Source organism: Trichomycterus rosablanca, chromosome 17, assembly GCF_030014385.1.
Source record: "Trichomycterus rosablanca isolate fTriRos1 chromosome 17, fTriRos1.hap1, whole genome shotgun sequence".
Lineage (NCBI taxonomy): Eukaryota > Metazoa > Chordata > Actinopteri > Siluriformes > Trichomycteridae > Trichomycterus > Trichomycterus rosablanca.
The window spans coordinates 716290-732500 of record NC_086004.1 but is presented as its reverse complement, the minus strand read 5'-3'; the positions used below and the strand labels follow the sequence as shown (position 1 = coordinate 732500).

Genomic DNA, 16211 nt, shown 5'->3' with positions numbered 1-16211 from the left:
TCCTTGAAGAGTGGAGGGTGTCACGTCACGTCATGCCTTTGTGATGGTTGGCTGGACAGATGGGTGAGCTTTCTCCTGTCACTTGGAGCAGACTCACCCGACATTATTCTCGGTCTTCATCATCTTCAGCGTCCAGGTTTCACGTCTATACGTGGCTACTGTCCAGACTTTCATCAAGAGTCTCATCAGTTGTATTTAATCCTCTACTTTCCAAACATAACAAGGAGTCACTTGTTCCAATCCTCTTCCTTCCACCATGATCTCCAGAACTTCTTTCTTGCTTCTCGATCTGACACACCAGCTCCTGAGATTCTACTTGTGATGAGACTGATACGATGTCGTCAGGACCACACCTGTGACTTCTTATGGTCCTTCCACTGGTCCCAAATCCTCCGGGAACTCTCGGTAGTGCCTCCTCATCACTTCTTCTCCAAGGATGTTAGACATGGTGAGATGGTGAGACGTTACATCCTAGCCTGGCTCCGTTTACCCTGAACCCTGCTGATGATGTTGGCTTTAAAGGTTGCTCAGTGGTTGGACCGGGTGCGAAACTTCATCCAGCAAGCTCACAATGGTCCTCAAGTCCATCCAGATGTTCCTCGGGTCTCAGTCCCGGTTCAGAACCTGTCTATTTTTAGGTTCAGGAACTGGAATGGAACCATGTTGGTGGAAAGGGGCTAAACGTGAATCACCTGCTGATTGGTTGAGTATTCGGGGACCCAGCGACCTCGGATGAGGACGGAATGAAATTGGAACTTTGGCGCACGTGTGGAACCGTTTGGGTGCGTTTGTGACGCCGGCAGACGTCAGTACAGTAACGAGACGTAAATGTTTGCGTTTGAGAAACATTGCGGTTCTGATAAACGTCAGCTCTGATGTTCTGAAGGTCTGAAGTTCTGAGGTTCTGACGCCTGGAGCCACCTGGAGAGAAGCAGGTTTTCATTTATTGCGAGTAAACAGCGGTGCGGTGGACACACCGCCCGACCCCGAGCTTCCGTTCTCTTCTCGTCTGTACATTCACGTAACGTTTACGGAGCGAAGCGGCTCGGCGTGTCGGGGTTCTGATCTGAACGCTGATTGGCGAGGGTTTGTACACAGGTTGCGGTTTGTACACGCAGGTCCGGGTCTCTGATCCCAGAACCGGTCCGATACACAGTGGAAAATTCATGCTGTCGGGTCAGCAGGTCTGTCGGGTCGGTCAGACGTCCTGTTATTGTTTGTTTGTTGATTTATTTTTTGCATTTTCTCTGTTTCATCCCGGTTTTGACGTGCAGTTTCTGCGTTGCGGTCACGCCGTCTGTCGCATGCGTCACACCCGTGCAGGCCCGGGAAATTCTGCACGCTATAACGTTCATAAATAAAATAAGTTGCTGTTTTTTTTCTTTCTTTCTTTGTGTTTGTGCAGATCGGATCACTTTGTTTGACCTGGTGACCTCTGTGGCACGGACTTGTGCCTGTCATGATGGTCAGTGGTGCTGAGGCCGTGGGGTCTCGGGTACCTGGGTTTGTACCTCGCAGCCTCTGGTTTTCTTCTGCTGGCTCTTGTCCATCTGAAATCAGCTCTTTTCCATAAACAAGCTTTATAAATTAATACATTAATTAATTAATACCAAAATAACTCCGGATCTTGAACTGGTTCCATTCAGGCTTCTTTGAACTTTGGTGCTATTGAGAGAACCGTTCCACATTTGGAGCGTTTTTTATTGGAGCCGAGGAGGTGCCATCAGCAAAAAGCGCTGTTCCTTTCACTTCCTCTACAGCCGGACATGCCCACGGATTCCTCAATTCCAGCAGGGAGGTTTATTTTTGGTATCACCGAATCACCTGCTGTTTGGTCGAGTATTCGGAATAAAATTGGAACCTTGGTGCTCGCGTGAAAACGTTGGTTCACAATCTGGTTCAGGAACTGGAACCGAACCACGCCGGTGGAAAAGGGCTTATTCATCCCTTGGTGTGATTAAGTGACTTCGGGTCGAGTTTTCGGACACCCGGCAACCTCGAATCAGGGTCGTCATTCCCCTGAGATGAGGACAGAATGAAATACAAGTGATTTTAAGGGGTTTGACTGAAATAATTTTCTCCATCCGAATCGGACCTGGTGCTGAAACTGATTATCACACATCAGCAGCTTTACGCTTTTATTTTATTGAGCCAAAAGACTAAAGCAGCTGTTCAGATTAAAGCAGCATTATTAAAGGGATCAGTTTTTTACGTGGTATGGGTCAAGGTTCACAACCAAAAAAAATCTGTGACTGAATAGTCCAAACTACGTTTATCAAAGTGTAATTACCAAGAATTGAGGAATTTTACCATCTACAGTCCATAACATTATTAAAGGATTCCAAGAACCCAGAGGAATCTGGATATGTACAGGGCAAAAAGCTCAAAAACATTAATAAATGCATTAAAACCTGAGCTGTTGAAACATTATATTTTATCTTTGTGTGTTTTTTAATTATAAACATAAATATTTATAAATCATCGCTTGGCCTGGCTTCTCCAGAAACATGCTAACAGTAGCCGCCGCGGCCCCGGTGAGGCCGGAGCTGAACGAGAGGTGACGTCTGCGCCACTGTCACGGCAGCGCTGATGTTTTCCTTCTGTTCTGGTAAAATCCCGCCGTGTCCGAGACGTCTGGGTGACGCGTGTCCTCGTTAAACTCAGCGCTAACGGGACATTTTTCAGCCGTTCAGTCATCGGATGAGCAGCAGCGCATTCACACGTTTGAGGTTTACGAGAGCCGGAAGCGCCAGACACGACTCGCGGACATGAAAGGAAACGTTTCGTTTTATATAAACACACATTTAACATTAAATAAATAAACAATGTATACAGCACAATAAAAATAAATAAATATAAACCTGTGCAGTTTAACAATAAATAAATAAATAAATATTATATACAATAAAATAAAAATAAATAAAAAATAAACACGTGTAGTTTAACAATAAGTAAATAAATAAATAAATAAATAAAAATGATATACAATACATTAATTTCATCATTTTCTTAACTGCTTATCCAATCAGGGTCGCGGGGTGTGCTGGAGCCTATCCCAGCTTTTCAGTGGGCGCAAGGCACACAGTAACACCCTGGACGGGGTGCCAGTCAATCGCAGGGCAAACACACACACACACGCACACACACACATACACACACATTCACCTATAGGCCAATTAACCTGACTGCATGTTTTTGGACTGTGGGAGGAAACCGGAGCTCCCGCAGGAAACCCACGCAGACACGGGGAGAACATGCAAACTCCACACAGAAAGGACCCGGACCGCCCTCCTGGGAATCAAACCCAGGACCTTCTTGCTGTGAGGTGACAGTGCTACCCATATACAATGAAATAAAAATAAATAAATATAAACATGTGGCTAAAAGTATGTGGACACCAGTTATAATTATTATGTAATTAATTTTATTTGGTTCTGATCGATTTCCAAAACTGCTGCGACTTCTATGTGAGTTTGGTCTGGAGGAACTACGAGGGCCTGCGCGGTGCATTTGGGATGAATTGGAACATTGACTGTAAGGATTGTATGGCCAAAAGTATCCGGACGCCTTTCTTCACCGTGAGCTTGTCGGACGTCTCATTTCTAAAACGAACTCTGTGTGATCTTTTCAGCTGTAACAATGCAAGTCTGTGTGTGGGAATTTGTGCCCGTTCAGTAGCACAAAACATGGCAGCGTTTGTACGGCTGATCAGTTGATGTTCCGGTTCATCCCAGAGCTGTTGAGTGGTGTGAGCTCAGGGCTCTGTGCAGGACGCTGGTGTCAACAGTATCTCGTGGATCTGATGCTCTCAGACGGTCGAAAGGTCGCCGCGCTCGTCGCTGTAACATTTTCCTTGCTGCTGGTTTTATTTTGATATTTAACGAGCTGGTTTTTAGCGTGTTGTGTCATAACACGTTCTCCTGCTCGTCCTCTCGCTGGACGTTTTTTCCAGTGACATCATGACAAATATTTCTGAGATTTTTTCATCCCGCCACAAACTCTGACTTGTGATTTTTACCGCCGTGCATCTTTCATGTGGTAGAAAATTAGCGCAGAGTCCTGCACGGCGAGGGCCCGGCAGACGCTCGCGGAGGTGCAGCGTTTTTCGGCTCTGCGTTCCTCTGCTGGGTTTGGTTCAACACAAACTACAAGGCCGTTACGCTCCTATAAATATCTGTTTTATTAGGGTCGGGATTTTAATGGCTTTAGCACAGTGGCGCTCTGAGAGCTTTGCCATGTGGAGACGGTCCGGACCGCTCCGGCGTGCACGGGCGCTCCGGCGTGGGTAACGAGGAACACATGGAGCCGAAACAGCGCCGCCAAGCTTCCGTTATCGTCCACGCCATCGGACCCAGAAAGGTCCCGGCACGCCGTCTGTATCCTGCACAGACCAAACATCCTCTGTTTATCACACGCTTATTACACGCTTACGCACGCCGTGTCACGCTCAGACGCCGGGCGCGCTCAGATCGATCAGACCCACGGGGGCCCCGGTCACTCGGTCCCTCCTGCTCTCTCAGACTCCCGGCCGGACACGGACCGACACAGGCTGTGAGAAAAGAAATCTGAAAATACTCTAAATGTTTACAAGTATTTAGACACCCTTCTATTTTTTTTTATTCATGTGTAATAAATCAGTCATAAAAAGTAGATGCTTCTGACTTTGCAGCAACAGATTAGGGAAGGTCCTTTCCTGTTCCAGCATGAGTGTGCTCTATAAAGACATGAAGAAGCTCCAGTGTCCTGCACAGAGCCCTGAGCTCAGCCCCACTCAACAGCTCTGGGATGAACTGGAACATCGACTGATCAATCAGCACCCAGCCGTACAAATGCTGTCATGTTTTGTGCTACTGAATCGGCACAAATCCTCACAGACACACTTAAAAGTCCTGTGAGAAGCTTCTCAGAGGAGCGGCTGTTGTAGCTGATACAGTTTGTTTTTACTGGGACGCTCGACACGCTGACGGTGAGTCGGGTGTCCAAATACTTTTGGCTTTATTATTTACGAGGTGACAGAAATCTTCTGATGTTAATACCCGAGACACTGAATAAATTTATCTGATCCACGGTCAGAACGTTTATTAATCGAGACGTTTATTAGAATAAATAAGTAAATAAATAAATAAATAAATAAATAAATAAATAAATAAATAAATAAATAAATAAATAAATAAATAAAAACATAAATAAATGAATAAATAAATACATACATACATAAATAAATAAATAAGTTAATAAATACATAAATAAATAAAAAAGTAAATAAATAAATAAATAAACAAATAAGTAAATAAATACATAAATAAATAATACATAAATAAATAAATAAATAAATAAATAAATAAATAAATAAATAAATAAATAAATAAATAAATAAATAAATATTTAAAAATTCATCAATTAATTAATAGATGAATAAATAACTGAATAAATAAATACAGAAATAAATAAGTAAATAATAAATATGTAAATAAATACAGAAATAAACAAATAAATAAATACGTAAATAAAGAAATAAAAGAAAAGAAATATTGTGTAGATATTTATGGGATGTGGGGATGAGAATCAGAGTGAAAGCTCTCCTGGGTTCTTTTGAAGGACAGTCAGAAGTTTGAGAGCGTTTGAGACCTAAATCAGAAACACTTTCTGTTAAACAGCAGATCGAGACGAATCACGTCTGAGTGTCGCGCCGATCAATAAGAATTGGTTTGGGACGCGGCGGAACTCGGATCGGACTGAAGGAATCCTGGCGCGTCTCCGCCTCTAATCAGATCTTCTGTTTCAGTCTGCGTCAGTCACGGTCGGGTCAGACGTCATCAGAACCTTCAGCACCTCTCATCAGCATTTACCCTCCCGAAAGAACTCTCTCCTGTCTGAGATTTAAACAGAGTGACCTCTGTGTGACACCGTTCGTCTATAACAGGCTCCGCTCCTCTGGGAGTGTGTCTGTGGGGATTTGGATAAGAAGTCACTTCTCGTGGTGGATGTTTAGTTTGTTTTTAATAACCGGCGAGGGTGCGGTCACTCCACACCGAAACCATGGCCATGGGCGCTCGGGGTGGTGGGCGCGCGTCGGTCTGACACACTAGCACACTCACACAAACACAGGAGGGAAGCGCTCTGTACGCTATACGGCTCTCTGCAGGAACACTACACTGGGAGGTGAAAAGAAGCGCCGTCAGATCGGACACGTCGGAGGGTGCGTGTGCGGATCTGTCTCTCCTAAATCAGATTGGATTAAGAATGGGGAATTGTATATAACTAAATTGGGAGATATGGGGGAATCACGTGTATAACGATCTTAAGACGTAGGTGCAGCTCAGCTCCAGACCCAAAAGAGAACGACAGGACCGTTTCCTGTGAGGCTGTTTTTGTTAAATATGGTGCAGGCGAAGTGCTGGTACCCCCCCTGTACCCCCCATGCCCCCCTCTGTGCCCCTTCTCCCCGCGAATGTTGATGCGAAGGGGTGAATTGTTAAAAAACCAGCTGTGTATTGAGTCGGAGCCAAACCTCACACAGGCGGCGTTTATACCCACCGTGATCAACACCACATTTCAACCTGTCAGCTTCCATTCAGCACAGGGTAACACCCCCCCCCCCCCCCCATCACCCTACAAGCACCCCTCCGAATATACCCCCCCACACACACACACACACATACACACACACTCCACAGCATCGTTTACCAACGACAAAAGTATCTGGACACCTTTTATAATTACTGAATCTGTGTCTCAGCCAGAACAATCACTAACAGCTGTGATAAATCAATCATATAAAGGTAATAATGCTTCCACAACAGTTTAGGGAAGGTCCTTTCCTGTTCCAGTATGAGCAAGCTCTATAAAGACATGAAGAAAAGCTCCTCAGCTCCACTCAACAGTTCTGGAATGGGAACATCAACTGACCAATCAGCGCCCAGCCATACAAACGCCGTCATCTTTTGTTCTTCTAAATGTGCACAAATTCCCACAGACACACTTCAAGTACATTTGCGGCATTACAATTGTTTCTCTACACAATTTGAGCAGTTATATGTTGGGGCCTCGCTCAGGGGCCCAACAGTGACAACTTGGTTTTGATGAGGCTTCAGATCCTGAATCATTAGTGAACGTTGATGTGAAGCAGTGGTCAGCGTGTTCGTGTCCACAATTCTTTTGAATGTTTTACAGCTAATAAATTTAGAATTCCAGAGTCTGTCTAAAACCTATCGACCCGCCCTGCTCCCTCTACCTACCTGATCAGCTCCTCAGTAGAGAGGATTCTAATAAGACCTGGAGTCATAATCAGATTATTTACACGTTCTACTTACACAGAGATACGCAGACGGCTAAACTGTTCCAGCCAGCTTCCGGTGTAGTGATGAAGCGTCGCTCCCTACTTAAAATGGTGGAATACCCTACGTAGTGCACTTCACAGGAACAGCTGGGGTGAATGGAACGCTCCTACAGAATCGGTGCTAATTGATTGAAAGACGCTTTCTGAACCAATCAGAGCTTCTGATTGTAATTGTTAGTAAGAAATGCTGTTATTTGCATTTATTCAGTTTGCGTCACACAGATGACGTGGTAATGAAACGCTCGATCGGCTTTCTAACCACTTCCTGTTTTACTTCACGACCGGGAAAAGTTTGGAGGTTTTTAATTATAAGCACATTTACAAAATAACGGATTCTATTCCTAATGGGACGCACGCTTATAAATGTAATAGCATCTGGAAGAACAGAAGCTCAGGTAAGCAGCGGTTATGATTGTTTTTGCTGTGTTTGGGATTTTGGCCGCTGTGCCGTGATTTATCGAGCGCTTTTGTTCTGTAATGAAAACAAAACGTATCAGTTGAAGCTTTTAACTGGAACCTTCTTGTTACAGAAATTACATTCATTTACACAATGAGGAGGAAAGTAAAGACACGAAGTAAAACGGCTAAATACACTCGCTAATCTGTTGTTGTTTTTATCTGAACTTACAGATTATTTCTTTATTTCTACGCTACATTTACAATATATGTTTTGTGTAGATTATATTGACTCCTGACTCGACTCGGACTCATATTTTGTGACTTGTGAACATCTCTGGTGTAGGATGATGGGAGATGCGTCTGTGTAGAGAGAGAGATTTTCACACAGACCGGGGTCTATTAAAAAATAATAAAGTTGATCAGTAGGGATATGAAATATTTGTCTGTGTGTTGTTTTTATATTAAATACAGATTGTTTTCTGTCCCGACTCTTTCGGTGAGTGTTTGGTGACCGTGTGCTCGTGTTCCGGACCGTCAGGCTGTAAAACACTCGGTCTGTCAGTAATCAGAACTATAAACACATGAAACTGAAGTCAGACGCCCTTCACCCGTGATCACGCCACTGTCTGCGTCGTCCTGACAGCGATGACGCGCCGCCGCGCCGCTACACCATCCACAAACGTTCACCAGCCAAAAATATTTAGACGACGGTCACCTCGAGCCCTTCATCTCCTCCAGACTCACTAAACAAAAGCTGCTGTTTGTTTTCCTCCTGGTGGGCGGAGCTTAAGAGGCGTAAATAAACATAAACAACTCAGAATCAAACCCAAAATTCTGAATGCAGCACTACATCCCACCTCATCCTGCACCACTGCACCCTGCTACACGCTGTATAATATTTTATTTACATATCAGATAAATACGTTATAATATATAAAATATTTACTCATTTATTTATTAACTTATTAATTCATCCATTGATTCAGTAATTCATTTTTTTAACATTTATTTATTTATTCATTTAATTATTAGTCATTTATTAATTCATTAATTCATTCATTTATTTAATTTTATGTTCTACTTGTGTATTCATTTATTTATTTATTTTTATTATTTATTAATTCATTTATTCATTTTTTCAATCATTTATTAATATTTATCTGTTTATTTATTTATTGATTCCTTTATTAGTTTAACTATTAGTTTTTTAGTTATTTATTCATTTATTCACACATACATTAATTTATTTATTGATTCCTTAATTAATTCATTTAATTATTAGTTCATTTATTAATTCATTCATTTATTTATTTATTTAATTTTATGTTCTTTTTTATTCATTAATTCTTTTGTGTATTAATTTATTTATTTTAAAAGTTATTAATTCATTTATTGTTTTATTCATTCATACATTAATTAATTTATTGCTTAATTAATTAATTTATTTATTTATTTATTTATTTATTCATTTAATTATTTATTCATTTATTCATTTATTCATTTATGTATTCATTTATTTATTTATTTATTCATTTATTTATTAAAGGATTAAAGCGGACGTCTCCCACAAACAATATAAATTTACACTATTTGGCTGAAAGTATTTGTACCCGCGACCTCGTGCTTGTTGGACATTTTCATTATAAACATTTTTTCATTACAAAAAAAGTTTTTGTTGTTACTCTTGGCAGGAGACCACTGTTCCACGTCCCGATCATAATAATATACATATTGTATGAGATGTTTAAGGTGCACCGTGAGGTCAGAAGTTTGTTCTGCTGGTGTAGGAGGGAGGAAATTCTGTTACCCACCTTAAATTTAATCAGTCTGAGCAGCACAAGTGAATTTATGAAGCAGAATCATCATCCAGCATCCACACACACACACACACACACACATAATAAACCATCCACACACACACACCATCCACACCATAAACCATCCACACACACTAACTAGTGTCTCCTCATCCTGAAACCAGTAAAACCAGCATGAAGCAAAATCACCATCCAGCATCCACACACACACCCTAAACCATCCAGCATCCACACACAAACACACACACCATAAATCATCCACACACACTAACTGGTGTCTCCTCGGCTTGAAACCAGTAAAGCCAGCATGAAGCAGAATCACCATCCAGCATCCACACACATCCACCATAAACCATCCACACACATTAACTGGTGTCTCCTCGTCCTGGAACCAGTAAAACCAGCATACAGCACATGACCAAAAATATCTGGACATCTGAATAATTATTAATTAAACCATACATTTATTTATTCATTCATTTAGTTATTTTTATTTCTTACTTCAGTCATTCATTTATTTATTTGTTTTTGATCATTTATTTATTTATGTATTTATATGTTCATTCATCAATTTATACATTCATTTATATTCATTCAATCATTCATTCCTTTATTTTTATATATTTTATTTTTATTTCCTACTTCATTCATTCATTTATTATTTTTTTATCATTTATTAATTTATTCACTCATTCCTTCCTTTATGTATTAACTGAGCGTGTTACACATTTTATTCAGACAGGAATTAATATTAAATCTCTACACTTTTGAAACAGGCTTTAGGTCTTTTCACAGGATTGTGGAGTGTGTCTGTGGGGATTTGTGCATATAAGTTTAAAAAAGAATTTACATCCTTTTTGGAGGTTTTGGATATTTTTGGTCACGTTCTTCTATATTTCTGACCGTGTGTGTGTGTGTGTTTGTTCGCTGTGGTCCATCTCGTGCAGGAACGATCTGACGTTCAGCTGAAGGACCTTGACGTGCTGAAGTGCTTCTGAAGTGTCAGCGGAGTTGAGGCGGCGGCGTGCTGGGCGGCGGCCGGTGCTCAGGAGGTGAAGTGCTGGTGTTTTATTGTAGCAGGAATTGAATGAAACTGAAGACGATGGTGTTTGATGTGAGCGGAGTCTGGAGCAGGTCAGAAGGTTCCACGCTTTGATCAGCTGAGGAGAGGAAATTGTTCGGCGGGAGTGATTGATATGAGCAAACAGAGGAGCGGGAGGACGGTGGGGAGGACTGAGGGAGGGAGGTGGAGGAGGAGGAGGACGGCGCAGCGTTACGCAGGTTCTAATGACATCACCCTCATTAGCCTATAAAGCGGCGTGAGGAGCTCTACAGGGGTTAGAGACGCTGAGGAGCAGTGCAGGGTTACAGAAGTGCTGAAGCTCTTGAGGAACACTCGTCCTCCTCCCGTACGTTCTGCTCTCCCGAGAACCCGACTCACCCGGCAGGATGAACGCTGTGCAGCTTCTCGCCTGTGGACTTATCCTGAGCCTCCTGGCGGTCAGGACGGACGCCAGACCCTCGCTTTCCACCAAGGTGAGCTTTGGGCTTTCCGAGTGAAGCTTGGGGTTCGGGTGCAGCTTCCAGACTAGAACTTTTTGCAGGAGCGCTGGGAGATGTTGGATGAGGAGGAACCGGACAGGTTCCTGCTTGTTTGAGCTTTATTTAGGCTCGGAAGTGTGAGGAGCAGCTTCAGGGAGAAGGTTGCAGGCTGACGAAAAGAAAGCTTTGGAAAAATGATAAGGAGGCTTCTCCAAGCTTTGATGCTTTTTCCAAATTACGTAGATTTTAGAACAAGCGTGTTCTCTGAGGAACGTCTCCAATCATGGTTCCTCATCATGTTTTACTCTTTAAGGTTCTCTAAAGAACCATTTTTATTTAGGGTTCCTTATCCTGGTTTGCTCTTTGACTTCTCTGAGGAACGTTTTCATTTATGGTTCCTCATGTTTTACTCTCTCAGTTGGGCGGCACGGTGGCTAAGTGGGTAGCACTGTCGCCTCACAGCAAGAAGGTCCTGGGTTCGATCCCCAGGTTGGGCGGTCCGGGTCCTTTCTGTGTGGAGTTTGCATGTTCTCCCCGTGTCTGCGTGGGTTTCCTCTGGGTGCTCCGGTTTCCTCCCACAGTCCAAAAACATGCAAGTGAGGTAAATTGGAGACACTAAATTGTCCATGACTGTGTTTGATATAAACTTGTGAACTGATGAATCTTGTGTAATGAGTAACAACCGTTCCTGTCATGAATGTAACCAAAGTGTAAAACATCACGTTATTATCCTAATAAACAAACAAACTCTCTCAGTTCTCCGAGGACCCTTTTTGATCATGGTTCCTCACATTTTGCTCTTTAAGGTCCTGTGAGGAACGTTTCCTTTCATGGTTCCTCATCATGTTTTGTTGGTGCTTTCTCATAAAGAGAAAATTATTTTTGGGCACCATCAAAAAGCTCCTTCAAGAATCACCAATTGTTCTTCTTTGGAAGGCACTTTATGACTTCATATAAAACCTGTTTCTGTAGATGCACCTCAAAATGTCTAGATTATATATAAATTCCTAAAAAAGGTACCCAAACAGGTTCTTGAGGAACCATCACGATGGTGCAGAGAAAACACCTGAAGGTTGATGATACAGCCCGTAAGATCTGGCTTGAACCTTCTCCTCACGTATGAAGAACCTTTTCCGGTACCTCAATTCTTCCTAGCCGTACTGAACATCAGGAGCAGGTCTGAGCACAATGTTTGTGTGTTGCTGAGATGTTCACGCATCTCAAAGGTTCCTTGAAGAAGCTTTTTTTTGTTTGTGGTCCTTCGTTTATTTCTGATGGTGCTTCATTTCCTTGTAAACGCTCATCGTGGGAAATGATTCATTTATTCCTTCTGGAACTGAAGATCCAGAAGATCTCTCAAAATGAAATGAAGAACCTGTTCTGGCTCTTTTGTTGTGTTCTAAATGTAAGAAGCAGGTTCAGGCATAAATCTGGAGCTGGATAAAAATAGAAAAACGGCTGACAGCTTCAGGCGTCTCAAACCTTCAGATAAAGGTTCCTTTATTTTTTTTTAGAGAGGAACGCTGGTGTTGTTGAATGTAGGTGCTAAATTGAGATGGTTCTTTTGGGAACCGTCCCTAATCGCAGGCTCACTGCATCAGAGCGTTCTGGACCTGCGATATTTAGGCGCCGGTTTGGTTCGTATCGCCGGGTCAGGTTGACGTCCTCCAAAAACAAACGTAAGAATTATAAATCCAGAGAAGCTTCTGCAGAAATCTGCTGAAGAGCTAAAGTTCGGCTCTGGATGCTGGGAGACGATACGGAGATGATTTTGTTGCAGCGCGATAATAAATATCATTTTTTATTATTTTGGGTGAGCGTGTTTTCATCCCTCTGAGATCCTCCATCAGTCCTAACGTTCCTCTGATCTTCCCGAGGTTCCTCTGAACGTTCTCATTAATTTTTCAGGCTCTGGAGGCCATGCTGGGAGAAGAAGTGGCCAACTTCCTGGCGTCCGGCGACCGCGGGACCCGCACGATGAGAGGACTGGCGATGGACGCCCGCGCCAGGGGGATGTGGGCGCGGCTCATGAATGACCAGGGCGGCTCACGGAAGCAGAAATCCGGAACCAAGAAAGGAGCCGGAACCACCAGGAGCGGCTGCTTCGGCCACAAGATGGACAGGATAGGAACCATCAGCGGGATGGGGTGCCAGCCGGCGTACTACCCGTCCACCAACAACCTCTCATGGTGCGTAGAAACGTTCTGGTTCCCCGAGGAACCTTTTATTCAGCGTCCACGGTTCACAAAAAGTCCGGTTCTTTAGGTTCTCAGCCATGAAAAGGTTCTCAGTGGAACCAGAAATGGTTCTTCTTTGGCCCATAATGAACCTTTTTTGGCACCATTTTTAGGAAATAATTGTGAAATAATTTGGGTAGAATAATTAAAAATACAAAACCCTTCAAATCCCAGGCAGTGCTGGAGCTGTCGACCTGGCCGGGCACCCAACAGGCACAATTGGCTGCACTGTACTATAGTTGGCACTGTACTATTGCGCCCTCTGCTGTCTAGTCACGGTTTGCAGAGTTTAAAGCGTTTCTAGCCATACGCGGTGCGGATCTCTGTGAGACTCCATCACTGGCAGGTGAAAATGAATATAAAACCTTTATTCTGTTATTTATTTAAGGTTCTTGGTTCTTGTGTGATTAAGTCCAGGTTATGGAGTGTAGCACCAGGTGTATATATACGTCAGATCTTTGATCAGTGATTGGCTCGTTAGGGATTTCTCATAACTGCTGCAGTTACGACCTCAGTGCAGTGCGTGACTCTCCATGCGCGATACAGATCCCCGTATGATCCAGTCTGGTGCAGGTGAAAAGAGGTGGTGTGTTAGTCACGAGTGGTCACAAGGTGAACTGCAGCAAGGTAGAATAATACACAACAGAGCGTGCCATGTTTTCATTTGTGATCATCAAAGATCAGAACGAATAGGATAAATAAACACACATCAGTCAGGATTTGTGCTCCTAACGCTTGTAGATGACGGAACAGTAGAACTTAATCCCTGACTCGAGTGCCTGAGGGAGAGCAGGAACAGCGGCGGTGCGGCGCTGCAATTACATCTTGTGCAATCAGACTCAGAGCGCAAGTTCAAACACGGACCGACAGGAACAGCGAGAGTATAGTTCAGGAACCCACGTCGCTCATATAGTTCAGGAACCCACGCCGCTCATATAGTTCAGGAACCCACGCAGGTCTCAGCCGCTCATATAGTTCAGGAACCCACGCCGATCTCAGCTGCTCGTGTAGTTCAGGAACCCACGCCAATCTTGGTCGCTCGTATCATTCAGGAACATACGCCGCTCGTATAGTTCAGGAACCCACGCCGATCTCAGCCGCTCATATAGTTCAGGAACCCACGCCGATCTCAGCCGCTCGTATAGTTCAGGAACTCACGCCAATCTTGGTCGCTCGTATCATTCAGGAACATACGCCGCTCGTATAGTTCAGGAACCCACGACGATCTCAGCTGCTCATATAGTTCAGGAACCCACGCCGATCTCAGCCGCTCATATTGTTCAGGAACCCACGCCGCTCATATAGTTCAGGAACCCACGCAGGTCTCAGCCACTCATATAGTTCAGGAACCCACGCCGATCTCAGCCGCTCATATAGTTCAGGAACCCACGCCAATCTTGGTCGCTCGTATCATTCAGGAACATACGCCGCTCGTATAGTTCAGGAACCCACGCCGATCTCAGCCGCTCATATAGTTCAGGAACCCACGCCGATCTCAGCCGCTCGTATAGTTCAGGAACTCACGCCAATCTTGGTCGCTCGTATCATTCAGGAACATACGCCGCTCGTATAGTTCAGGAACCCACGACGATCTCAGCTGCTCATATAGTTCAGGAACCCACGCCGATCTCAGCCGCTCATATTGTTCAGGAACCCACGCCGCTCATATAGTTCAGGAACCCACGCAGGTCTCAGCCACTCATATAGTTCAGGAACCCACGACGATCTCAGCTGCTCATATAGTTCAGGAACCCACGCCGATCTCAGCCACTCATATAGTTCAGGAACCCACGCCGATCTCAGCCACTCGTATAGTTCAGGAACCCACGCCGATCTCAGCCGCTCATATAGTTCAGGAACCCACGCCGATCTCAGCCGCTCATATAGTTCAGGAACCCACGCAGATCTCAGCCGCTCATATAGTTCAGGAACCCACGCCGCTCATATAGTTCAGGAACCCACGCCAATCTCAGTCGCTCGTATAGTTCAGGAACCCACACCGATCTCAGTCACTCGTATAGTTCAGGAACCCACGCCGATCTCAGCCGCTCGTATAGTTCAGGAACCCACGCTGCTCGTATAGTTCAGGAACCCACGCCGATCTCAGCCGCTCGTATAGTTCAGGAACCCACGCCGATCTCAGCCGCTCGTATAGTTCAGGAACCCACGCTGCTCGTATTAACGCCGCTCTCTCGTTTCTTCTCTCTTGCAGAGTTCCGCCGGGACGACACGGACATTTCGGACATTGTTGAATTTCTCGTTTGGAGGAAAAGCCTTTAAAAAAAAAAGCCGGATTTTTCGGTACAGAAGCCGCCGTGAGCAGCGTTCATCATCCTGGACAAACGTCATCAACATCATCATCGTTAAGAGAGAAAAACGTCATGCACACAAACATCGACCCGGCGGGAAAATAAAACGCAAAAAAACCCACAAAAAAAAGGCGACGCTGTAAATTGTTGCTGCTGCTGCTGTACATTCACGTACTTCATTCTGCATAAATGTATTTATGTTTAAAAAAAACTATTTATATGTTTATAAAAAGAGATATTTATAAATCTGAGTTTTATTTATGTAACATTTTTAAATGAATGCAAAGCTGCAGGCCGATTCTGTTTGTAACTTCCTTTTGTCTCATAGATGTAAATGTTTCAAAAAAATTATTAAAAAAAATTGAGCATAATTCGTTTCTCTGTTCAATTCCGTCTGAACAGCTTTAAATGTTCAATTACTGAATGTTTTAGGCCACGTGTCAAACTCACGGCCCCTACGTCATTTTGTGTGGCCCGCGAGAGCTTAAAAGACTTACGATCATCATAAATTTCCTACATAAACTGCATCTCCCACAATGCATGTCGATTTTGTGACCTGCAAAGTGAC

General features: G+C 43.6%; 1 protein-coding gene across 1 annotated transcript; it reads left to right on the top strand.

The window, feature by feature from the left end:
* The first annotated feature begins 10915 nt into the window (after positions 1-10915).
* On the top strand, positions 10916-16004 carry nppc (natriuretic peptide C). The gene is made up of 3 exons (XM_063013163.1): positions 10916-11091; positions 13006-13286; positions 15547-16004. Coding segments are annotated over exons 1-3 (369 nt in total). The 5' UTR covers positions 10916-11004; the 3' UTR covers positions 15548-16004.
* The last annotated feature ends 207 nt before the right edge of the window (positions 16005-16211 follow it).